At 40.8% G+C, this 27,178-nt stretch overlaps 1 protein-coding gene across 4 annotated transcripts; it reads right to left on the bottom strand.

The window, feature by feature from the left end:
* Positions 1-1,491: 1,491 nt before the first annotated feature.
* RNF20 (ring finger protein 20) lies at positions 1,492-27,160 on the bottom strand. 4 transcript variants are annotated; one of them, XM_059889054.1, is made up of 20 exons: positions 26,717-27,160; positions 25,826-25,980; positions 20,052-20,219; positions 19,785-19,932; positions 19,450-19,632; positions 15,049-15,167; positions 12,760-12,906; positions 12,503-12,580; positions 11,954-12,073; positions 10,653-10,832; positions 9,655-9,790; positions 8,981-9,102; positions 8,486-8,856; positions 6,961-7,078; positions 6,230-6,379; positions 4,777-4,989; positions 4,101-4,226; positions 3,795-3,935; positions 2,985-3,086; positions 1,492-2,723 (listed from the first exon to the last, which is right to left on the bottom strand). In XM_059889054.1, exons 2-20 carry the CDS (start codon positions 25,952-25,954, stop codon positions 2,547-2,549), a joined length of 2,928 nt encoding a protein of 975 aa, XP_059745037.1. In that variant the 5' UTR covers positions 25,955-25,980; positions 26,717-27,160; the 3' UTR covers positions 1,492-2,546.
* Between the last annotated feature and the right edge of the window lie 18 nt (positions 27,161-27,178).

The raw sequence follows: 27,178 nt of genomic DNA, 5'->3' as shown, positions 1-27,178 counted from the left end.
TCTAAAAGAAGACAGTGGTCACTTGTGGATTGTCTGGAATCTTTCCATGAATCCCCGTGGTATCAAATCAGACTCACCACTCGAGTGGCATGCAAAGATGCTTGTGGACCTGGCCAGACAATACAAACAAGCCAAGGAATCCCAGTGGAAATTCATGTAAGAATGCAATCACTAGCAGAAACAGCCAAACACCTTTGAAAAAGATCCTTAGAGGAGGTAAGAAGGTAGGACCCTCCCAAGACTTGCAGTCATATGCCTTAGCGGACATCAACCCTGATTTTGGTCCAAATTGCCAAGCCAATTTCCAAGGTTGAAAAACTAAAGGAAAAAAGAATAAAAGATGTTTTTTTTTTTAAAGAGGGTCTCTAAAACTTATGCTATAATCTTTGATATTGACATTTATAGTCATGATATAAAAAAACTCTTATGGATATAGAACAGTGATTCTTAGCCTTTTTGGGATTTGTTAAGTTTCAAAATTCCTTTAAGAAATTATGATCCTTTAAGGATCTGAAAAAAGCCGTGAAAAATGCAGACACAACACAAACATAATTTGGTATACAATTTGTAGGTATTCCTGAAGCCCACTCAATGACCTCTTTCTCAATGAGAAGCCAGAATGCCCCAAATCACCAGTTTCGGATCATTATCTGAAAATGACATTAAGAGCTCCTCCTGTGTTGCCTGGACATCAAGCTAGTTGGGACTAGGGGCTCCCTGCTCTTTCCAGCTAGAGGAACTTCCCCTAAATCCAGCTTCCCATGAAACTAGCAGTTTCTTCCACAACATTCCACAGGCTCTATGGTCCCCTGATGCTGGGCAGCTGGCTTTCCTAGCTAAGAGTTATAAACAATTAATATCCAAACCCAAACTGCTAGCTGCCCAAGTAAGTCATCTTGCTCTCCTTCCAACAAACTTATGCTCCCACTTGCTCTATAAGAGAACAGCAAGGGGAAAGTGCCCTATGAATGAATGCAAATGCATCGTGTATCCAGGAGCAGGGCTGGACCTCCTTCTGGCTCTGTGTGTTGGGGAGGGGGGTGGGGAGACTGAAGGGCCCATGACCTCTTGGATGACACTGTAAAATTCCTCAGGCTCATTTCTTAACTCATTCCACATGAGTCTGGAACTAATCGCAAGTCCTGCTGATTACAGGTAGTGACCACAAAAGGACACGGAATTTGCCCTTACCCATCTTCTAGGACATGTGGTGATCGAGAAGGGATCTGTTTTACGCAACCCCTTACCAGAGACATAAAAAATCCTCTGGTTTGCTGGTTACCATAAAACTTATCATTCAAGAACTCTCAAACTAAAGTGCCAGGCAGCCTGATACCTTCCGGAAAACAAATCATAATCCCCTACTCCCATAACAAACTATGGAAGAGAACTAAATAGTCAAATAAACCATCTTTTAGGCATAACCCTTCCCCAGAACAATCCCAATAAAACAACCAGGAGAAAAGTACTTCAATTAATCAGAGAACTAAATAGTTTAAACACAGCTAGTCTTTTAATCTCAGTTGATTATTTCTGTTCTATAGAATTTAATTCTAAAACAGCAGGTATAAAATCAACTAATAATGACAAATATAAAAATTTCAAAGGAAAACATGAACACAAAAGCAAACTGAATCCTGCTTTAATTGAAGCTTGTGCAGGAGTATAAAGTCCTACGGAAATATTACATAGAATCTTCTGAAAGCAGGAGTCACAACCACCCCTGTGGAGAGGCAGATGAGAGTAATTCATAGCTCACCAAGGCCTCTCTGCATCAAGTTCCCAGAATACCCACTGGATCTCTTCACCATCTCAGTCCTGTGCCCGAGCCTCTCCCATCTTGATTTCATTATAAGATGAAAGGGGGCTATAGTATTTGAAATTATTCTGGCCTCAAGAAATTTAAAGACACTGATGAGTAGAACATCCAAAATTTAAATAACTGTAACAAGGAAGCCAGCTGACCTTAATAGAGTACTCAGCTAGTGAACAGCAGGTGGACTGACTCATCCTGGACACAAATTTCATTAAGGCTTCAAACAGGAATAAGGAGCATAACGATACCATTTTATAATCCAAGTTTACAAGAAGTTTACTGTCCAGATCGGGTACTGCTCAGACCTGCAGATAGCTTATTTCTAAAAGATCACCACCCACTGCAAGCAGCCACACGTCTCCACTCTTCCTTGTTTCTTTCTCAGTGTCACAAATACCAATTTGACTTCTTCAGGAGGAATGGACAACCCAAGGTTACACAGGGAGCCTGAAGAAGAGGTTCAAAAGTCTAAAAATAGGAAATAAAGCGGGTGGGGAAGACAAAGTTGTTTCTAATTCATTCTAAAACCCAAGACTGGCATTACCAATCCTTTCCCCCAGCTGAAGTCATCAAAGTATTAGCGAGGAGAACCTGGACACAGTCTGTGAAGGAAAGGGAGTTGACAGAAACACTGCCCTGTGGATGACAGTCAAGGAGAGGGGAGGTAGCAGTTCGGTGGTTAATGACTAAGTGCCTACGGAGCCTGCCCCTCTTCTTCTCCTGGCTTGGATCAACCTATGTAGATGCGATGGAAATCGTTGGCACCAAAGGCAGCATTACACTTGGGACATTTGCGCTGGCGGGTATCATAGCGGGTCTTAACACACTCAAAGCAGAAAACATGAAAACACTTGGTAAGCACAGCATCCTTTTTACGCATGTTGCAACACGGACAGGTCAGGCGTGCCTAGAAAAAAAAGGAATCAGAGTCAGAACAACCATAAAGGTTTATGACCCAAATGGCTCATGTAGAAGCAAACAATAAGAAAATCCACTGAGCACTAAGATAATAATAGCACCACCCACCACCCCACTACCAGGATAAACCGTTCTCTGGTTACTTTCATGTAAAGACGGTCCGTATTTATTCTTCTAATTTGTTAGTAGGCCTTCACAAACATCCACACACACACACACACACACACATCACTGAAGCAGTTTTTTTAACCTTGTAGTCCTTAATCTCCTCCATCAGAATCTCATCACATTTGGGTACATTGTCTGGTTTCTTCGTGGTCTCCAGCTTCCTTCGAAGTCTAGAGATGTCCTCCTGTGATGGGAGAGCATAACTGTTACTCCCTCAGACCTGCCATTTGTGAGAAAAATTAAAGGCTTCAACTTGAACTTTCTGCTGTAGAAAGAAAGGACTTTCTGTCCTTTCATGTCTAATTATCTTCTAAGAATGTAAAGAATTACAAACAACAAGCTATTTTCTTTAGTTTCGGAGCAAGCAACCATAATCTTATCACCAAACTTCAGTTGTATCTAAGTGTATTCAATTTAGTTCTGTGTAAATCCAGTCAAAGAGTTTAGAGGGATTAAATTTTTTTAAAAAGGTAAATGATGAAAACTTGATAGGCCACTTTATTTGAAGGCAATTAATTTTAAGCAGAAGATAGACTGGATTGTAATTTACAGATTTACAGCTAGGGACAGAAAGGCATCCTAAGAAACAATAGATATGCAAAAAACAGAAAAATTGTAGAACTTTAAAATTCTCTAAATTTTTTTACTGATAATTCTTTACGATTTCACTAACCCATTCATTTAAATAAATAAGTACTGATTCCACACCCATTACGTGGTAGGCACCAGGATAGGCTTTAGGTATAATTTTCAGTGAAGAAAACAGACTCTGTCTTGTCACTCAAGGAGTTAAGTAGGAAATTACATACAACAGATCAGTGACTCTTAAAACAGGTCACTTCAGAGCCCAGAAAACCCCTAAAAGGCAAAAAGGGAAGAAAAAACAACTGACCTGGGCCCGTTTGAAATTGAACATATCTTTTTCTTTGGTGACACTGTTCTCTACAATCTCATCCTGAAAATCATGTAGCTTCTTCTGAGCCATCTCCAACTGTGCTTTGAGGTCATCTGCAAGCTGGGCTGCCTCCATTGCCTATGAGGGATGTATAAAGTAACATCTTCTATCACCACTTGTTTGCAGTGAGAAAAAATACCCAAGCCCAAGGAATAAAGCAAACCTGCAATTTCACCAGTGTCACACTTATTTGTTTGTCCAAAGACTAACCATCACATTAGACCACAGAGTGATCCATCGTACCTTGCGTTTATTCATCTCCAAGGCCTGGGTCCTAAGACCCAGCTCCTTCTCCCCTGTGCCGATGTTGCTCTGCAACAGGTGCTCCTTCTCTTCCAGTTTCCTCACTACCTGTAACTGGGCATCAACCTCAGAAAAAGAAAAGAACATTTTAACACAAACAGGAAAGAGAGAGAGGAAAAAAAAAAAACTGACCAAGCTCTGTTAATCCACAGTTCCATAAAAGAAACTCTTTAGAAATCTCGAGCTAATACTAATTCTACCCATGAACCTTTTGAATTACATGCAAGACTATGGCAATTTCTCATCCTAACATTCAGAGGTAATCACATAGCCACTCTTACCATTTTTCATGCACGTAAGTTTTTAAGATACACAGCACACGCACAAAAGACATACACATTTTTAACACAAAATGGATAAACAAATGAATCCCTTAGTGATATAGTTTAGACAATTTTCTGTATTGGCAGATTCACATTTGTTTAAACAGTTCATTGTATTCCTCTGTATGGATGTATAATTTATTTACCAACACTCTAATCATGTACATTAGTTTTTAGGGTTTTTTTCCCTACTATATAAAAAGTGCCACAATAATCATCCTTTTACATGTATTTTCACATAGAAAACACCCTATTTCAACAGGATTCTGAAAAGCTTTATTCATTCTAGTTACCTGAGTCTTCAGAGTCAAAACTTGGTCTGCCAGCTCCTCCTTCTCTTCTTTCAGCAGCTTATGGATCTGATTGGATTTGATACGCTCTGACATGAGCTTGAAGTTTGCATCATCCTTCTCCCTCAGCTGCTGCATCAAACGGATATTTTGCTCCTGCATATCTTCAAAGGCCTGGCCTGTGACGTCCATCTCAGAGAGGAGAGCTTCTTCTTCCTAAAATAAGAAAGAAGAACCTTCATTTTAATAAAATCTTCTAACTCCAAAGTGCACACAGGAAATTAAATGTGCCAACTATTAATCTGGAAATAACCAAGTGACAGGGAGAGACAGTTTTTAAGAAGCTTAGTTCTTAGTCACTAGGTTAGCCCTAGGAATACAGACCAACCTAGACAGCATATTAAGAAGCAGAGACATTACTTTGTCAACAAAGGTCCGTCTAGTCAAGGCTATGGTTTTTCCAGTAGTCATGTATCTATAAAGAAAGCTGAGTGCCAAAGAATTGATGCTTTTTAACTGTGGTATTGGAGAAGACTCTTGAGAGTCTCTTGGACTGCAAGGAGATCCAAACAGTCCATCCTAAAGGAGATCACTCCTGGGTTTTCATTGGAAGGAGTGATGCTGAAGCTGAAACCCCAATACTCTGGCTAACTGATGTGAAAAGCTGACTCACTCAAAAAGACCCTGATGCTGGGAAAGATTGAGGGCAGGAGGAGAAGGAGACGACAGAGGATGAGATGGCTGGATGGCATCACTGACTCGATGGACGTGAGTCTGGGTGAACTCCGGGAGTTGGTGATGGACAGGGAGGCCTGGCGTGCTGTGATTCATGGGGTCGCAAAGAGTCGGACACGACTGAGCGACTGAACTGAACTGAACTGATTCTGTTGAGTTAAAACTCTTTTTTTCACACATATTAAACACCTATGTGTACTTCAGTCTATTTATGCAGATATATGATTTTTCTAACCATTTTTGGTATGTTAGTAAATTCACTGGGACTTAAAAATAAAGAAATATACATTCCCTTGAGAAGGGGACAAGTGCTGTGACTCAGAAACCACCACAGTTAATATATGAGTTATTTATTTGTAAACTATTTGGGGAACATGTATTTCTTAGTTTCACATAACCATAATGTGTATAAAATTTTATATATTCATTACATCCCCTGATTCCAGATCAGCAAAAAAGGACAGACTCCTCAATAAACAGTTTCTGAACAACTGGCTATCCATCTGAAAATAAGAGTAAATTTCCTTCTTCTCAAATACACCAAAGTAACTGAATGATGAGAGACTTCAATGTAAAAACAAACAAGCAAATACATAAGAGAAAAAAAAAATATTAAACAAAAAAAACCCCTGGAATGACAGGGCAAATTTCACTGTCAATTACTTACTTAAAAAGCAAAACTTACTTTAAAAAGCTCATTAAATAAAAAAAGTACACCCACCTGCTTGGCCATGGCCAGCTTCTTCTGGAGGTATTCTATCTGCTCCTCTACTGCCCGGATCTTTCTTAAGGCATCTTCATCAGCCATTTTCTTATTCTCTTTTTTCTCCTTATCCTCCAGATCCTTGAGTCTTTGTCTTAAATCTTCCAACTATAGGAGGAAAGGAATCACACAAAAAGAAAAACAAAAAAGCTGTCACACAATTTCAAAAATCAATTCAATCTGTGCACAGAGAGAGGGCCCATAAACACCAAAAGAACCTTTACAGAACTGTGAAAGGAGACAAATGATACATTAGTGCACTACATCACAGCCCTGCTTTAATACCACTCCATTCCAATGTCACATGCTTCTACAAGCAGCATTCTGGAGAACTGCAGATGTACTTTCTTTTAAAATAGTAATTTCACCCTTTTTCTCTAGGCTCCCAAATTTTAAAAGCATAAGGCATTCTTTCCAAAAGTAATCAGAAGAAGAAAGTCAGTATTACCATGATTTATATGGCATATAGGGGAGCAAAAAGTTTGAAAAGGCTACTCCTATTCCCCATAATTTTCTGATGGAAAATCTGGAAATCTCTATTTTAGACGGTCTTCAAAAGGGAAGAAAATGCTGCCAAGTTTTAAACTCTAACTTTAAAGATAAAGAAACTACAACCTTCAGAAGTGTAAAGGAAAATCCCACAAATGAAGATTTCAATCAGAATGACAGTTAACGGCAGACCAGGTTACCTCTGCCTTAGACTTCTTCTCTGCTGCCATCAGCTGAACCTTGTCTCTCTGCTCCTTTGGGGCAGAGCGGTACATATCCAGCAACAGTTTCATCTCCTTTTGGCTCTCCTGTGCTTTCCTAGGATAAGGGTGGCAGAGAGGAATGGTATAATGAGAAAACAAAGGGCATCAGATCAAGGGAATTTTGAATTGAGTGAAATATCTTAAACAGTTCTATTTTACACTTTATACAACACAGCTAAAAGACAAAACTTTTGCAAAGACAATTAGGAGACTTTTGGACACACTCAGAAAGTATAGAAAAGTAAGTTGTATAAAGGAATCATTTCTCCCTTCAGACCGAATTCACCACCATCAAGTTGTAAGGTGAGCACCTGTGGCACTTCTTAAACAGGCCAAGGTCTGGGGCCCCACTCTTAGGAACTGAGATTCTGCAGGTCTGGGATGGGTCCAAGAATGTACTTTAAGTAAATCACTCAGATGATTCTGATACCACACTTGAGAAAAACAACAAAAACAACAACTCGGCCTCAAGGACAGCAAGAGGGAAAGAAAAAAAAAGGAGAAAATTCAGTTTAAAATATACCACTAATCCTAGATTTGACAGCTGAGTGATTGACCATCAGTTAAAGACTAAAACTTTATCTTACTAAACTTTCAAACCTCTTAACAATCCTTTTTGAACGTTTTGGGGACAGCAGTCCCTCTAATCCAAACATCAATAAAGACTCAACTATGACCAATGCAGAGCAAGAAGGAACCAGTTCTACCAGCAAAGTTCCTGGTTGTGCAGGAGAAAGAGGGGGCGATATGTGAGGTTATGGCAGTGTTTCTTTTTTTTTTTTAATTTTATTTTATTTTTTAACTTTACAATATTGTATTGGTTTTGCCATATATCAACATAACATGTTTAATATCATATATGAAACAAGTCGCCAGTCCAGGTTCGATGCACAATACCGGATGCTTGGGGCTGGTGCACTGGGACGACTCACAGGGATGGTATGGCAGTGTTTCTTGACTCAAAGGTCTGTCTTACTGTTTCGGTGCCTGCAGCAGTAAACTTCCTAGAAATCTCTTTAAATGTGATATATACACAAATACTTCACCATCAAAGAGATCAATACTGTTCAAGTTATAGCCATACATATTCCACCTATTATAATTTAAATTATAATGAATGCCAACAATTTGCCCAAATCTAGTAAACAGCAGTAATTTCCAACAATTCTCATGAGTGTTAGACTGTTATCTCAATCATGACACCCTTTTCCTTAATTTGGATTTACGAGGAATAAGGCTGCAACAACAGGGTTTACTGAGACCTGATCACTGAACCAGACTATACAATAGCCATGCAGGCCACTGAAGTTGTACACTTGATCAAGAACTGAGACCACACTAACTGTACACTTGGTTACAATGAAAATATTACAATTATTGAATAAGCCATGCTTATTCAAGTATAACGTTCTAACCTTCACTTTAGAGTCAGAAACAGTTACTCTAAAAACATTGCTCTTACTTGAGTTCAATCTTCAATTGTTTGATAATTTCCGCTTCCTTTTTCCTTCCATCATCATGTTTCCCTTTCTCTTTATCCTTAGCAGACTCTCTCTCTTTTTCTGACTCTTTTAGTTTCTGCTTCTCTCGTTCTCGCTCCTTCTCCTTCTCCCGCTCTCTTTCTCGCTCCCTCTCTTTCTCCCTCCTTTCTCGTTCTCGCTCTTCCTCATCGCGTTTGGACTTAATTTCGTTGACCTCCTCCTGAGATGCCTTCGATGCAGCAGACTGGGTGGCTAAGTCCTCAGAATCCTGTTTTAGCTCTGCAGGCTCGTCCTTAGGGTCCTCAGTACTGGACTGAGACTGCAGGAGGGCACTGCCACTGCGCAGCCGAGTCTGGGAGGGCAGAGGAAGGAAGGCAGCACACACAGTTACAGTGACCACACTGTTCTCCTCACCCCGAGACAGCTTTGCAGACATAGCTGTAAATAATACTTATCCTGCTCCTCCTGATTATTACCTTGTTCAGGTCAGACTGGGCTTCTCTCAGTTTCCGCTTATACCTTAGGACCTCCCCTTTCAGCTGGTGGTTGTGATTCTGGAGGCTACTGATGAGGTGGCGCATCTCCCGGTTTATGGGGCCTTAAATACAGCATCAGCAAAGTTAGGAAGAACTGTGACAAGGGCAAGTGAAGTGAAATGAAGTGAAGTCGCTCAGCCGTGTCTGACTCCTTGCAACCCCATGGACAGCAGCCTACCAGGCTCCGCTGTCCATGGGATTTTCCAGGCAAGAATACTGGAGTGGGCTGCCATTTCCTTCTCCAGGGGATCTTCCCAACCCAGGATCGAACCCGGGTCTCCTGCATTGCAGACAGACGCTTTACCATCTGAGCCACCAGGGAAGCCCTGGTGACAAGGGCAAAGGCACGAGGAAAGAAAGTGCAGAACACATGAGGAACTTCCAAGAAACAGAAGAATTGTCAAAAGGAAAATTCCTTCTCGGAAGATGGAAACAAAACTGACCAACTTGAGTTAAAACACAAGCACCCCGCCTGAACACCAAAATGAATGACAGAATTCAAGTTCTTTAGGACTCCTGAGCTCCAAGTTAGTGCTAAAAATCCTGGTGACCATGCTGTCTTTCAAGGAAGGCATGTGCAGCAAAGCCGCAGGGTGGAGCCAGGGTACCGGTACCTGCTTGTTCATTGGCAGCAAGGGTCTGCTCGAATTCTATCCTCAGCATCTCATACTCCTTGCGGACCTGGGCCAGTGTATCTTCCAGCTGGATTACTTCCGTCCTCAGCTTCTTATGAAGACTAACCTCATCTCGCTACACACAGAAAAAGGAACCAAACATTCTTATCAGAATGAGGCAATGTCACCATGTTCTAGGACTATGTTTCCTAAATTTGACCTATAAGGGTCTAAGAAGAAAAAAAGAAAATATCAAGAAAAGAGGGATTCATTCCAATTTAATCAATACATTCAATCAATACTTAGTGAGTACCAGAGAGCTGCACAATACTGATTTGAGAACTGGCAGGAGACTCAAGAAATATAGCAAATGGCTCCTAAGTCTGAGAGTATTACAATTTAGTTGGAGAATTAAAGAATTTATCAATAGTCAAGTAAGATATATTAAATTCATTTGGCAGACATACAGTAAACGACCAACTACCAGAAACATAAACTTAAAGGCTAAGGAAAATGCAGAAGTGAACACATAAATCAAAGTTTCTGCCTTGAAAAAAAATTATTTACATAGCCATGCAGCTTCTATATACTGTTCTCCCCCACGTACATAAGACTTCAGCCACACTAAACTATTTTTTTAAAACCTTTCCCCTTTTTCTATCTACCGGTAAGCTTGTATTTATCCTTAAGATTCACGCTCCACTTTGGCAAGCGGAATCAGGGCAGGTCCACAGTCTATCAGATGCTCTGTCTCCCTTATCACTGCATGTTTTGGACATGCCCATTGCACCACACTGCATTCTACTGGACACTACTCTCCCCACATGACTGTATGATCCTTGACGGCAGGAGAGCCAACCATCTACCAGAGTAAAGACCTACAGCCACTCTATAGATGTTTGCTGAATGAATGAAAAATTAACTGAGCAAGAAAGAGTAAAATCATAAAATTTATGAGAGAGAAAGCTTATACACAGAAGGAAAAGCTAGGCTGTTACCTCAATGAGCTCCACCTGACGTTGGTGGGTTCCCCTAGTGCCATGAAGCAGGGTCCGAGCCTCATCCAAGTGTGCTTTCAACTGCAGACTCTCGTTGTACAGCACGGAGAACTGTGACTGCATGCAGCGATATTCTGGAGTCTCCTTGACCACTTCCTCCACTGCGCTCCGTAATTCCACCTTAGGAGTGCCCAAAGAAAAGAAAAGTCAGAAGCAGAATCTAGGATGCTAGCCAGGAAATAAAAATCTTAAAGTCTCTGATGTCCTATGCATCTGAGGCAAACTTTGTGAAATACATCTACCTATTCCTCTGGTGACATAGAATCTACTCCAAATTAATTTAGATACTCCAAGAGGTAGTACCTGATGCCTGCATCCTTCCACCTGACGACTGTTTTAATTGATACATGCTGTACACTATGTGTCCAAGGACACTAGAAGAGATCTGTGAAATCAGTCAGCTCTAGGGACAGAGAAGAGCACTATGAAATTTGTCAGGATATTTAAGAAGATAGGTGAGGACATTGGTCTCTAATTTGTTCTCTTTGTAGACAGTCACAAAGAAAACTACTTTTGATATTGTATCAAAAATACTTATGCTTCTTCTAAGCAACTGTTAAATTATTCTAACACTTCAACAGATTCAACTCGGGCTGTTTGTGTTCTGTTTTTTATTTTTTCAGTTCAAACATCTTTATGCATGTATTTACTTAGAAACGTATTAAATTATAAAAGACAAGTGGTTGCAACTGAAAGAGTGGTGGGAAGACTTTAGGAATCCATTTTCTTCCACCCAAGAACCATGAGAGAAAATTCTAATGGGCAGGTGTGAAAATCAACTGACCATCTGATCCTGTGGTCAGGATCACTGCCCACAGTTCCGTCTCTGTTTTGGCAGTTAGAAACTGCAGGGCTGAATCCTGTGGTGCAATCTGGCAGAAGTGACCTGGGAGTGGCCAGAAGCAAGTACATACAAGCTTCTTGCGTATGTCTTGTAGACAAGCCCCATTTTAAAAATCCATTTTGGATCATCACCCTAGTTTACCCTACTCCTCATTTTTCTCAAAGGTCCTACATTAGAGCATTGATTTAGTCAATGTACCTTTGAAGGCCGCTTTAAATCCTTTTCAGAACAAGGCAGGGTATAAATATTAAGTAACTATATAACCAAATAGATACAGCAACAAAACTTCTATTTTTCTCTTCCCTCGTAAATTATGATGCTTTATGTTACGCTTCATAAATGTGAGGTGATCAGCAAGGAGTTTTATTTCACTGCCCCTCAGAGCTGTGTCTCCTACCTTCAGTTTTTCATTTTGTGAAGTGACCTCCTCGAAGTCTTGCCGAAGTTTCTCCAGCTCACAGTGACGGTTCTGAGCCAACTCTTTGTTCTCTTCAAGCTCCGCATTCATTTCCTCAAACTGGAGAAAAGGAGGAAATGGCAAAATGAGACTAAAGAAAAGGAATTTCTAAATCATTCCCATTCCTAAGCTCCCATCTCCACTGATCCACTCTTCTAGTAAAAACCCACACTGTTACTTGTGAACTTGTGAACACAATCCTAAGTACCTAACTAACAACACCTGCTGCTGCTGCTGCTGCTGTTGAGATGCTAAGTAGTATCTGACTTTTTCGACCCCTTTGGACTATAGCTTGCTAGGTTCCTCTGTCCAAGAGATTTCCCAAGCAAGAATACTGGAGTGGGTTGCACTTCCTTCTCCAGGGAATCTTCCCTACCTGGGGATCAAACCCACATCTCCTGCATTGGCAGGGGGATTCTTCACCACTGAGATAGGCAATACCTGACACCAGGTCAAAAACACACATTCTGAGGGCGTCGCTGATTTTACCTTCCGGGCGTTGATGGTGATTGTACCACCGTAGAGGCTGCTCCCTGCACCGTACACTTTATAACCTTTTGAATTTACCTACGGAGAAGACAAAGATTCTTTAGTGAGAGACCCTAGAATTTTAGTCTGATAACCAAAGTACTTTCAAAGGAGCCTGTTTGTCCTCAAGTACTATTAATATTATCCAAGCCCATCCCTTCTGAGTAGACTCCTTAAAACAATTCCAGTCTTCAAACTATGAATAAAACAGCACTTGCCCGTTCTAAGACTTCTGCTAAGTGTCGGTTAAGTCGCTGTTCCCGCTTTCGAATTTTGTCAATATCCCACTGCAGGTCATCGATCATGGACTCCAGGACAGACACTCGTGACTCAGCTGTCTCCACTTTACTCTGCAACTTGGAAAACTACATCCCAAAGACAGGTGTTCAGAAAAATATACCGAAAATAAGACCAAATTAGAAAAGGAATGCCTTAAATCCCAAATCCCACAGAATTAGCCGTTTACTGCATAGAAAAGATATAAGTAAAAGATAATTCCCTTTCTTTCCAACATATGAGCATGAAACTGAAATCACAGGTTCTTTCAACAGTTCTGGATTAGTCACAATCAGGAAAACTGTAGAAGTCTCTAAGAACTCTCGCAAGGAAAAGACTACCTAAGATTTAATTTTTCTACCTCTGAGATGCACCATTTCCCTATACAGACCACAAACCCATCAGAAAATATGTGTTTTTTAAGAGGTAAAAGAGAACATCCTTCATTTTACCAGACAAATATTTTAGGAGATAAAAATTCAAAGATTTATTTAGAAAAGACAGTTATCTTTACCGTCAACCTTCCCTCCCCACATTCTCACAAATGATAATCCAAAGAGAATGAAAGGAAAACTTCCATTCTCTTTTTCAAGCTGACCCCAGGGCAATCTAGAATTAGATGCTATAAAGATACAAAAATCTATGTTGTTCTCTGCTTATTTAGGAACCATACATAGCTAGTGCTGTTTAATACTCTCATCATCAAACTCACACCTTTCACATCAATCTATACATATCCTTGTGTTAGTTTTAAAATATGGCCCCAAAATTCTTTGACGGTCCTCCCAACAGCAGGTGAGGTCAATGTCCCCACTTGTTGAATCTGGGTCAACTTTGGTGACACAGTGGAAATGATGCTACATAACTTCAAGATGTCTGAAAGGCCATGCAGATTCTGCCTGGTATTCTTCAAGCACTAATTCTCTTCCTCTCAGGAGAAGCCAATTGCCACATAAGAAGTCCAACTACCCTGAAACAGCCATGATGGGGAGGCCACACTCCAGTGGACAACTGAGGAGAGTTCTTAGCTGACAGGCTGTATCAACAGCCAGCCACGAGAGCCATCATGGACATCAGGTCAGCTGAGCAAAGCACTGTGCCTCTCCAGCTTAGTATTGCTAAGATTTGGGAAAGGGCTGGTAAACTGAGCAAAGCACTGTGCCTCTCCAGCTTAGTACTGCTAAGATTTGGGAAAGGGCTGGTAAACTGAGCAAAGCACTGTGCCTCTCCAGCTTAGTACTGCTAAGATTTGGGAAAGGGCTGGTAAAGGAAGACCTTCTCATCTTGGCAGCACCTAGTTTATACCTTAAAACATGAAAGTTATACTATTTTTTTTTACTACAATCCAATTTCTTTATAAGGACCACTATACTATAACCCCTTTGAAGGTTGATGAGAAATATTATTAAACTTCCCAGATGATTCCCATGCAACCAGCCCAGCGTGTACCTTGGCACTGGAGTTTCGGAAACAGGGTATAATGAAGAACATGGGCTTTTAAGTTAAACAGACTGACATCTGAGTCACAGTCCAATCACTTTCTGGCTATATGCTCTCAGACCAGTCACCAATTTCTCTGAAAGTGTTTCCTTAGCAATGAGATGAGAGTTATTTGACCATGGGAGATAATACTCATAAAGTACTTGAGTGCCAGGCACTAAATACATGGTAACTATTAACTTATAAGCATAAGAGTTGGGTGGCCCAACTAAGGTAGGTCAAATTTCAGCACAAGGCTTATCACCACTGTGTCTTAGTCATTTTATATAAATACCCAAATCTTGACACAGTTTGCTTATGGCCCTATGTGTGTCCAAGTTTGGACTAAAAACCCACATTTCTCAAGTTCGTAGATCGTCATAAATGCAGTATTTCCTACTGTTTAAATTTCTACCAACCCATTCCTCAGTAACACTGTACATGGTCTTTTGGACTAGTTTCATATTTGGGGGTTTAGTGTGTTGTTTTGCAAAACTTCATGATGGCAATTCTTCCTAAAAACTAAAATCCTATAATGTCTATTTAAACAAAGTCAAAGAGAAACATTTGATTCCTTCCTTCCCTTAAACCTTTCCTCAGACTTTGATTTCTCAGAGTTGGTTGCTTTAACCTGCCCTTCAAAATATCAAAGCAGGCTTTCCAGAGTAAGATGACCTGTAGAGCACTTAGTACTCTGAGTCAACACCTGGCACAGCCCACTGGAAACCGCCACCTCCTTTCTGGTCAAGTACCTCCTGAGACATGGTGCAATGCTTCTCCTGAAGGAGGTCTGTCAGTTCTTGCAGCCTTGTGTTCTCTTGTGCAAGGAAGGAATTCAGCTCCTGCACTGCTTCCTCTACCATCAGACTGTCTGAGGGAGAAGAACTGTATTTTAGTTTAGCAGCTATGGTGTCACATTTTACAACTGTCTATCCCGCCAAAGCATTCATGTGCCAGCTCACTTCACTTTCCTGGAAACTTAACAGCTGGCTTTTAAGATCTTCCCATGACAGATTAAGTACCCAGGCTTGCTTAGAGGGCTCAGTCCTTATTAAAGCCCTTGCTTAAGAAAACCAGTCAACCTTGTGCTTCTGCAGAGTTAGACAGAGGCAAGCTCACCTAACGCCCATCCTTTTCTATGAAACCAAAATGCCTTGTGAAAAAAAATGGAGGGTGTCCTATAACTTTATTCAGATAAGGAATGGTCACCCCAAAAAACTGCATTTTAGACTTGCAGACAAGACAGAGTATCTCTAATCAGTCTCAGACTTAATAGTGGTAAAATTCTGTTTTCTAAGGCTATCACAAATTCCTGCTGCTGCTGCTGCTGCTGCTGCTGTTAAGTCGCTTCAGTCGTGTCCGACTCTGTGCGACCCCATAGACGGCAGCCCACCAGGCTCTTCCGCCCATGGGATTTTCCAGGCAAGAGTACTGGAGTTGGGTGCCATTGACTTCTCCAATCACAAATTCCTAGTATTCACTAATAGTGACATGAAGCCTCTCTCTATTGGCAGAGAAGGGAAGGGCACAGCAGAGAACAGCAATTTCACTGTTCAAATGGGCATCTATAAAATCATGAAGAATAAAAAGCATAGGATTACTTATCATATTCTGGAATACCATGCTAGATGTACTCTGGAGGCTCAAGAATTGAAATGTATAGTGTTATTTACAAAGAACGAAGTACACCTATAGAACTTAACATACCAAATTAGTATGCTTAAAATTAGAGTCATAAATACTATAGCTGGAATCCTCTCAGGTGATACTGACCTGATACTCTCAGGTCATATACTGACCCTAGAGACAGTTATCAGGAAGTAAAACTGGCATCACTCTTAGAAATGTAACACAGGTCAGTCATGTGGTAGTTTTCACGGTTTTCAACCAAGATTACCTACATCACCTGGAGAACCTTTAAAATTAGATACTTACCTAGGACTAGGGCCAAAAACTCTCAAGAGTGATTCTGATTCAAAACCTAAGGTAAGAAGTTGGGGATGAATTTTAGTCCTCTTAATACCCTAAGACATTGAGAACAGGGCCCAGAATATAATAAGAGCTCAATAAATATTTAGTGACTTAATAAACAAGCTAATAAATGCAACTCTATTGAATCAAGGGCCAAATAAACATGAGGGAAAAATGAACCGCCAAAAGTTAGAGTTGATGATACAATTCACACTTCACACATCTTTGTCTATTAGAACATTCAGCTAATCGATGGCAACCGTCTTTCATGTTATAAATAATAGCAACTTAGCAGTTTGTAACTTGTACTGAATGTTTTTTACTTTTTAACTTGACCTCTACCTTAAAATGCATGCCACCAAAAGGCATAATTTTAAAGTACCATTTAATGCACCATTCTTTTTAGCTCCTTTTTAAACACAGTAATTCCTTTCTTGATATTCATTTATAAAATCAAGTTTATCAATGAGACAGCCTCTGCATATGGCATTCTGTCTGATATAATATGCACATGGATATACCATATGTATTATGCATTATGGTATATCCATGTGCATATTGTTTAATAATACGTCCTAACTATTCAAGTAGAGCTAAGGAAGAAAGAAGTAACATACAACTCAGCTTGCATTAGATGACAGGGAAGATTTATAGCCATTCATTCACCATTATATAAGCTCCAACTAGACACCAGAAACAGGGCAAGAAAATGGAGAAACAAAGAGTAAGGCAAGACAGTGCACCAAGAGACATAGCTGGGAACACACAAAGTAGATATAATATATGAGCACAAAAGTCTGGGAGGACACAAATAATACTATTTACAACAGCTATCTCTGGAAAAGTAAGATGGGAGGACTTTTGTGACTTCTGATTTGTATATCTTAAAACAAGTATCCGTTATAAATAATAAAATACAGAAACACACACACTATTAGAAAAACAAAACAAACTTTTGAGCACAAAATTTTACCAAGTCCTTAATATGCCTCTCCTTCTAATTCTATTGATTAACTTGGCCTAAGTATCTTTAAAAACAAAATTACAGAGTAAGAAAATTCTTGTTTTTCCCAGCCAGTGATTCAACCGCCATTATATTTGAAGTATCTCTCTCAGAAATGAAAGGTTAAACATCTTAATGACAATCAGAGAAATTAAAATATTACAACTAGGCCATGATTATTATTTAAAGCATGAAGTCAGGACATTTAGTAAGATGCAACCTAGCTACACAAGTACTTAACTACATTATACAAATGTAAGTTTCTGCATTAACTCTGAATAGTAATATAAAATAGAAGTTTTATTTCAAATAGACACTTTTCCATTCATGTATCTTGTTTTACCTTTTTAAACATTGACATCTAACAATTCTAAAACCTGAGCCAACTTTGTTTGAAAATAACGAGATAACAGAAAAACAAAAAATAAGAACAGATTAAAACTGACTTTAAGACATTTAATTAAAAATAAAGATATAGCAAGTCCTGCAGCTAAATTCCAGAAAAAATAAACGACCCAATCAAAAAGTGGGCCAAAGAACTAAATAGACATTTCTCCAAAGAAGACATACAGAGGGCTAACAAACACATGAAAAGATGCTCAACATCACTCATTATCAGACAAATGCAAATCAAAACCACAATGAGGTAACATTTCACGCCAGTCAGAATGGCTGCTATCCAAAAGTCTACAAGCAATAAATGCTGGAGAGGGTGTAAAGAAAAGGGAACCCTCTTACACTGTTGGTGGGAATGCAAACTAGTACAGCCACTATGGAGAACAGTGTGGAGATTCCTTAAAAAACTGGAAATAGAACTGCCTTATGATCCAGCAATCCCACTGCTGGGCATACACACCGAGGAAACCAGAACTGAAAGAGACATGTGTACCCCAATGTTCATCGCAGCACTGTTTATAATAGCCAGGACATGGAAGCAACCTAGATGTCCATCAGCAGACAAATGGATAAGAAAGCTGTGGTACATATACACAATGGAGTATTACTATACACAATGGAGTATTACTCAGCCATCAAAAAGAATACATTTGAATCAGTTCTAATGAGGTGGATGAAACTGGAGCCTATTATACAGAGTAAGTAAGCCAGAAAGAAAAACACCAATACAGTATACTGCTGCTAAGTCGCTTCAGTCGTGTCCGACTCTGTGCGACCCCAGAGACGGCAGCCCACCAGGCTCCCCCGTCCCTGGGATTCTCCAGGCAAGAACACTGGAGTGGGTTGCCATTTCCTTCTCCAATGCATGAAAGTGAAAAGTGAAAGTGAAATCACTCAGTCACGTCCGACTCCTAGCGACCCCATGGACTGCAGCCCACAAGGCTCCTCCGTCCACGGGATTTTCCAGGCAAGGATACTGGAGTGGGTTGCCACTGCCTTCTCCGGTATACTAACACATATATATGGAATTTAGAAAGATGATAACAATAACCCTGTATGCGAGACAGCAAAAGAGACACAGATGTATAGAACAGTCTTTTGGACTCTGTGGGAAAGGGAGAGGGTGGGATGATTTGGGAGAATGGCATTGAAACATGTATAGTATCATATAAGAAATGAATCACCAGTCCAGGTTGGATGCTGGATACAGGATGCTTGGGGCTGGTGCACTGGGATGACCCAGAGGGATGGTACGGGGAGGGAGATGGGAGGGGGGTTCAGGAAGGGGAACACATGTACACCTGTGGCGGATTCATGTTGATGTATGGCAAAACTAATACAATATTGTAAAGTAATTAGCCTCCAATTAAAATAAATAAATTTAAATTAAAAAAAAAAAAAAAAGAAAGCACAGCTGGTTACAAGTGGACATTAACTTTGCCCTTCTAATTTTTTTTTATAATTCTACTGTTTCAAGAAAAGGTTGGCATAAAAAGTGATATTAAAAGCATTACATTTAATACTTTGTTATTTGTGCAAGACAAAATGTCCTGTGGGTATATAATATTCTCAGATTCCTTTCATAAACCCAACTTATCCTTTAAAATTATTAAAATATTTTTCAGATTCAAAAAAAATAATAAAAATAAAAAATCTTAAAAAAAAATAAAGATATAAGTTTGAAAATAATAATAATGTGTAAGTTTGAAAACTACAAACTCACACACAAAGGTGAGTTCCTATTCCTCCCCCTCTGCTCCCCGTCTCCCAGGTTTTGCCTCACCTCCACTGTTCAGCTTCCGTGATAAGAGCTCCACCTTTTCTTGCAGTTTATCATAGACGGTCACAATCTGGGACACCGCTCGGCGGGAGGACTCCACGCGCTCCTGCAGCTGAGATTCCATCTCTTCACTGGAACTGCTGGCCAAAGTAGCAAGGAAAGAGAAAGCTGGCTCTTGCCCTTCCCCTGAGGACACAGGGGGAAAAAAGAAGCCCCTAAAATTATAAAACTGCAAATATCAAAATCTACTTTTTCCCCTCAGATGGAGGGCCTCAAAGCGAAGCCCTACTTCAAACACCCAGAAAGCATGCAGCAATAAACTTGTCACGAACACCCACCTCTCTCTCGGTCATCTTTCCGTTCTTGATTGCTATCAGAGTCTGGTTCTGGCTCGGGCACAACAAGGGCTTTTCTCTCTGTGAGTAGGTCTCCCAAACCTTGCTCCAGATCATAACGCTTAAGGATGATACGGATGTTTTCATCAAACTAGAGCAGAGGAGGTACAGTTATGAAGATACAAAAGGAAGCAACTTTGGAAATAAAGAGACGGCTACGGAGAACTACAGTGCTCAAACCAAAACCTGAGTAAATTAACAAGCTACTACCTGACTCCAGTAGCGGTTGACAATCAACAGTGAGGCATCATCAGTGGCCTGTCTTCGTTCCAGTTTTTCAATGTGTTCACGGAGTTCATCTTCGATGGCTTGCCGTTGATCCAGCATTTCTGCCAGTTTGCGATTTTTGGTTTGCAGTGTTCGAATGTCTAACTCCTCCTGCCCCAGGAAACCAATCTTATTAATCTCCATAAAGAAATTAAACATATCAGCTGTTAAACTCAACAAGGGCTAATAAGTGGATAAGAAGTAACAGCAGAAGAAATAAATGTATGTCTGTTATGACGGGAGGAAAAAATGACATACACAAATACACTACAATCTCGACCTCAGCTCACTGTTCTAGTCACATGTACACATACAAAACACTGCTCCTGGGAGGCTCCACCATCCAGCCAGATCACCCTCTACCCCAGTCAGTCATCTGTCTCCTAAGGACTGCTCTTCATTCGTTCAAGACTTTGTCAACCAAGTTCTTCTGTATCCCAGTCCCTGTCAATACATCTAGTGACTTCAATATACATTTGGACATGTACACAAGCGCATGAGCCATCTAATCCTCTAGCATCTGTACTGTTAGCATTTTGAATTCCTTAACTTCAGTAATTACCTCCATCACTGTGCCAGACATTTCAAAAGCCATAGCCTAGATTTCTGTCATATCTGGAACTGTGCCACATCTGAAATCTTAAATTCCAACTTCCCATTCCCTGAATCTTCCATTCCCTGATATCTTTCCGGATATCTCATGACCTTATCCTAATATATTAGTCTTCATCTGGATCTCCAAAATATTGAGTTTTCTCCTTTCTCCTCTGTCTCCACTATCTTCCATACCTTGACTATACCCTATTGTATATTCCTTCACACTCCAACTTACTGGGCTCCTCAAGTTCTCAACCTTTAATCTTTTTATTCTATTTCTGCACACAAACCCTACTCTGAATCAATCCACATATTGGACTCCTCCATTCCTACACCCAGCATGATGAGACTTCTAGATAGGGTCATTAAACTAGGGAGACTGGCACCTTTATAAAGTGAGTTCTAACCTGAACAGATTTCATCATTTGTCCAAAAATGTTTCTTTCTTTAACAGGTGAACTAGCTCCTATTCTACATCGAAGCAGAGTCAAACTACGAAACCCTATCTGCTCTCAAATCACACTAAGCAGGTGACTTTGCTTCCTATTTTAAAGAGAAAATAGAAGCCATCAGATGGAAAGTTCTTCAATTCCCCTTCTCCTAGATCCATTCACACAGTTTGCCAACCTATGCCCATACTCTAAAACCTCAACTTGTGCTCAGGATCACGTTCTCTTTTGTTTCTGCAAAAATGTTACTCCATCAATAACAGTGCACCCCTCTCAGTACCTTTAACCTCTTTCTGAGCAGAAGCTGGTGGGGGTGGGAGGGTAGCGAGTAGGGAGGAAGAACCTCAGGCAAACAAACAGCGTGTTGAAAGGATTACACTTTTACTTTACCTAGAAATTAATGACTATTTTAAAGTAAGAATCATTTATTAGAGCACCAATTTCTTGTTTCCCTTTAATTTTCTCTCTTCTATTTGATAAAACATTCTTGATACACCAAAATAGTCAACAGTTTCCCAACTGTACCAGCTTATGAATACTATTAATAAATGACATCTCTAACTTTTCTGAGTATCACCTTCCCCTTCTTACTCCACCTGAAACCTGGATGAGAACACTGTTTTCCTACAGGCTTCTCCAGTGGTGGCTGTTTCTCTCCCACACCCTTTGAAGCCCTGGGCCTGGAGACAGGCAGGTGTCCTCCTTATTCTCCACTGCCACTTCTAAGCCACTGTCTATTTGCTCCCTAAAACCTCCTAGCTTTGCAGATCATGCCGCCAGTCTGGACCACCCACCACCCTGCCTTGCTGCACTCATCTACAAATGCCCACGTCACTTCTCCACATTTCCTGAAGATTTAGCACCTGGCATGTAATCACTCTCTCCACTACTACTCATGTACTTCTTACTAATTTCAATTCCCATATAGATGATCTTTCTTGCATCTCAGATCCTGTACCCTGACCTCCTCTCCTCCAATGATCTTGTCCTTTTGCTCCCTCAGCCACCAAACTCCCAGTTAGTCTTAGTCTTAGACTTAGCTATACTTGGATGTTCTCTGTAAACTCAATTTCCAACACCTCATTCTCCACAATTTTGCAGCTCATTCTCTCTAGGTTTCTGACTCCATTCATTCTTCAGCAACTCCAGGATCTACACTCCAATGGTCCTATATCTTCATCCTAAACCTACGTCCTTCACTCCTCTTACTTCCTTGCTTCCTTCTTGCTGCTACTGCTAAGTTGCTTCAGTCATGTCCAACTCTGTGCAACCCCAGAGACGGCAGCCCACCAGGCTCCACCGTCCCTGGGATTCTCCAGGCAAGAACACTGGAGCAGGTTGCTATTTTCTTCTCCGATGCATGAAAGTGAAAAGTGAAAGTGAAGTCGCTCAGTCATGTCCAACTCTTCGCAACCCCATGGACTGCAGCCTACCAGGCTCCTCCGTCCATGGGAGTTTCCAGGCAAGAGTACTGGAGTGGGGTGCCATTGCCTTCTCCTGCTTCCTTCTTAATCAAACTTAAATTCCATGACTGGTCACACTGTTTTATAACCTTCTCCTCCCTGACTCTATCTGTGCCTACTAAAAACCCCAACCTTGGTAACGTCCTATTCTCCACCTATATCCATGAAGCTGAATGTGACTAACAAAATAAATAAATAAATAAATAAAGCACCATGCTGACTGGCCTCAGTTTAAACTCTTTCTCGGTGCTGTCCAGCAACTCTACCCCATCTCTCTAGTCCATACTCTCTTCAAGATGACTACTTCGTACCTTCTCCTGTCTCTTCACACCTCCAAAACTTTCTCCCCCATCCTCACTCTCAGATGAGTCTTGCTTCTGATTTCACTGAAAAAAAATAGAAGCAATCAGAAAACCATGTCCACATCTATTACCCACAAGCCCAACTACTGACCTACTTATATTTGAACCCACATCCCTTGTGTTCCTCTCCTAGTTAAGGCCCCATCCCCACCTTGTGCATTATATTACATTCTCTCTTCTGTTCAAGAGAGAGAATAGAACCAGTAACTGCTTTCTCTTTCTCCTACATCATTAAGTTTATGCTTAGTCGCTCAGTTGTGTTCAACTCTTTGTGACCCCATGGACTGTAGCCCACCAGGCTCCTCTGTCCATGGGGATTCTCCAGGCAGGAATACTAGAATGGGCAGCCATGCTCTCCTGCAGGATCAAATTTATCCTGTCAAATCATTTCGCCAATAAATAAAAATGCCATAATATCTCCTACTTTAAAAACACAAAAAACAAAAACTTCCCTCAACCCCCAATTTCCCTTGGGCTGAGGCCCCATTTTCTTGGTTCTACTTTACATCAACACTCCTCCAAAGCAACATCTCTACCTCTTTCCCCTAATTCTTCTCCTCACACATTCTCTTAAGCTCACTGTAATCAGGCTGCCATTGCCACCACTCCACCAATGCAGTCCTTGTTAAGTCTCCAGTGCAATTTCTATTACTAAATCTAAAGTCTCAGTCCTCCCCTTTCTCAACCCATCAGGAGCCCCTGATCAACTCCTTCTTGAAACTCTTTCCTCCTTTGGCCTCTGGGATCCCACCCTCTCTTGTTCTCCTCCTACCTCAGTGGCCCCTCTTCGGTCAGCCTCGTCTCATCTCCTTGACACGAAGTGTTGCTGCTCCAGGGCCCTGTTCTCAGACCTCTTTATCTATGCTTGTTCCTTACAGGAGAGCCTATAATCTCATGGATTTAAATTCCATCTACTATGCTTCAGAAATGTTCAGCTTTAGCCAAGACCTCTCCACAGACTGCCGATCACCTCATCCAACTACCTGTCTCATGGATTTAAATTCCATCTACAATGCTTCAGAAATGTTCAGCTTTAGCCAAGACCTCTCCACAGACTGCAGATCACCTCATCCAACTACCTGTCCACTCATAGGTCTAATAAATACCTCAGATTTATAGTCCAGTATCAAACTTATGATTCCCCCCAACAGCTCCCCAAAATCTGCTCCTTTCATATACCTCCCTAGCTCAGCTTGTGAAAACTCCATACTTTTAAAATCCTGGGCTCATCTTGCCTCCTTTGTTTCATACCCTTCATACAATCCACGAACAAATCTTGTTGACACTACCTTCACAATGGCCTGAGCCACCATGATCCTTCATCAAGATTATTGCAACAGTCTTCTACATATAGCAGACACTTTTTCATTCCATGCCAGACTTCAGCACAGCTCTGGTGGACAGCTCCAGTCACACCACCAGTGTTCCTTACTTGAAGCATACCATGCAATCTCAAAGTTTTTTGTTCCACAATCTCAGCTGGTTTACAACAGAAACCTTGAAGTGCAGAAGAGAAGTTATTGCCTTCAAGGGCAACTGTCAACCAGCTGGGGCAGGAATCAGTGGATGTGTGTCCCAGCTCCCCACCCTTAGAGAGGAAGAATAGGAGGGAGAAGAGGGACAAGGAACGAGGGAACAATTTTGTTAACTGAACTTCTGCTTATAAACTTAGCTCCCTTATGGTCTTTTCTCAAAACCTAAGTCAGAGCATGTTACTTCCCTGCTTAAAACTTTCCAGTGGCTCCTTACTGCCTTCTGGATAAAGTCCAAACTGGGATGAGTGTTTTGTGCATCCCTTAGCATATGTAGTTATCTCCGGGAAAAGCACATTTCCCACTCTATCATAACAGTCTATTCTTTTCTCAGTGCCAACCTATAAACTGAAGTCCAGGAGCTGTCCTTAGTGTAAAGCACAGTGTCTGGCAAATAACAGATGCTCAACAAATATTTATTGAATGAAAAAATTTCCCTAGGATGCGTGACGTGAGACAGTGCCAAGACAAAATCACCTGCTGGCAACAGGAGGCTGATGAATCCCAGACAGGAAACCCAGAAATTACACTTCATCAACAATTTACTCTGAGTGTTCCTATTACTCTCTGATCCTCAATTTCAAAAAATAGATACGGTTTTGTAGGTTATACAAATGTAAAGCATTTTTATACCATATCCCTATGGTTAAGTTTCAAAATACAGACTCCTTACCTATCACAGTGAGTTTATGGTGTCTAATGGACATATAACATTACTATAAGTTTTTGGTGTATAATTGTCTAAAAAAATTGACAACTCCATAACAATAAGGATGATGTCTATTTTACTCACCATTATAGACACAATATCTAGCCCAATAAAAACTATTAATAGATAACATACTGAGTACTTACCATGTTAAAAAGTAATGTTCCTTAACAAGAACCCTTTCATTTCCTCCTCTCAAAACCCCAACGAGATAGATACTATGATTACATTTTACAGAAAAGGAAATAAGAAGGCACTCTCTCAATGATTGATTTTGCTACACTGCCTCTTAGTACATGGTCCCTTAGTTTCCAATGAATGAAAAATCAGTGTATAGCTTTCCACTGCTAAATAACTACAATCAATGCTGAATCTGGCACCAGACTCTTCAAAGAATATGAATATACCCTTAAAAACAAAGATCAAATGTCATTATATTTCTTTTTCAGAAATGAGCAACACATCATTTCATCTACTTTTGGCTGTTTTATCTCCCTCTTCTTTTCAAATCAATTTCCCTTACTCCAAAAGGCTTCCATAATTATTACTTCTAGGTTGCAACTGACAGAAGAAAAGCACACTCTCATAGCATTATTTCCACATACCGTTGAAGAGACACCCCCAAGTTTAATTGTTTCCACTGTGGTCCCTGAATCTTCAACAGCTGTCTTCTTCTCTGGAGGCACAGATGTGCCAGGCTCTCCAGCTGCTCTTTTACTTCCAATTCCTGACATCGTGGCACAAGAAGATAGCTCTTTTCCTGGAGACAAAAAAAAATCTTAGGTAAGATAGGCAAGGAGAGCAACTAGAGTCCATCTATGATGTAAAAACTAGCAACTTTTCCTGTCAATCCTTTAACCCGGGTCCATTAATTCCACACTTAGCAACATGATCCTCAAGTTCCTCTTGGAAAGAGAAAAGTAAATTGTGAAGTAAGAGGCGCAGCTGAATTTACAGAACTACAAAGTTCTAAATAGAATGCTACTAAAATACAAGATAATGGGCAAAAGATGAAGAGACTTAGAAAATTTTCAGGCATCTCATTTCCTGAAATGCCAACAGCTGAAAATATAGTTTGATTTAGAAACATAGAAAATCAATTAATTCTTTAGTGTTGGGAGAATCAGAGAGCTGGAAGAGACCTGGGAGATGTCTACTTAATTATTAATACTGAACAAGCCATATATCATCTCTGAGCCTCAATTTCCTAAAGCAGAAATAACAACAGTATATGCTTCCTATGCTCCTCATAAGGAATGAATAAGTACAGAAAGACTTTAGCATAAGGCCGTACACGAAGCATGCACTCAGAAATGCTAACTTTCCTTTTTATATTTGCAGTTTCCTTATTTCTAAACGCTCTCCCCACCAATTTGTGTCACCCTAGAGAAGCTAGATCTGGGTGTGAATCCCAGTACTAATTCTTAGAGAGCCTTGGAAAGGAATTCTTGATATGCACAATGCAAGTGACCACATACTCTCTCTGCTCTACTCGCCTCCCAGGGTTTCGGAGCTCAAAAGAAGCGGAATAGATGCTAAAGCACTTTGCTACTGAAGGTATCAGCCCTGCCATCACCGAGACGACACACAACTCTGCTTCCAACTGAAGCTCCAGAAGGGTATTGGTGGCAGCGACCAGAGTGGGTCCTCGCCTGGAGAGAAAGGAGGAGGACAATAGCCTCAATCCGACTCCAGAGGAGCCAAGGACCCAGCCTTCGGAGAGGCCAATTACAGGCCCGGGAGAGGGAGGCCTTGGAGCGGAAGAGGGTGGGGATTCCCGTTGCCCGCTGAGTCCCGTCCCGCCCTTGGCCGAGATCTGACCTGAGTTCTTCCAACTTGCGCCGCCCGGGAGTGGAACTCGGGGCAGTTATTCACCAAGGTCCGAGTAGCCCTCCCACCTCTCACCCCTAACCCACAAGTGAAGACCCAGCGAAGCTTCCGGGAGGCGGATCCAAGGG

The sequence above is a fragment of the Bos taurus genome, chromosome 8 (assembly GCF_002263795.3).
Source record: "Bos taurus isolate L1 Dominette 01449 registration number 42190680 breed Hereford chromosome 8, ARS-UCD2.0, whole genome shotgun sequence".
In the NCBI taxonomy this organism is placed as follows: Eukaryota; Metazoa; Chordata; class Mammalia; order Artiodactyla; family Bovidae; genus Bos; species Bos taurus.
The sequence above is the reverse complement of the archived record's forward strand: the minus strand, read 5'-3'. Positions and strand labels throughout refer to the sequence as shown.

What these genes read in the sequence shown, in the direction of transcription:
- RNF20 (XM_059889054.1), bottom strand. Translation starts at nt 25,954, where the DNA reads ATGTCAGGAATTGGAAGTAAAAGAGCAGCTGGAGAGCCTGGCACATCT. An exon ending in TAGCAGAAGTCTTAGAACGG is followed by an intron (nt 12,581 to 12,759) that starts GCAAGTGCTGTT and finishes TCTTCTCCGTAG; the next exon opens with GTAAATTCAAAAGGTTATAA. An exon ending in AGGAGATTAAGGACTACAAG is followed by an intron (nt 2,724 to 2,984) that starts GTTAAAAAAACT and finishes TTTTTTTTCTAG; the next exon opens with GCACGCCTGACCTGTCCGTG.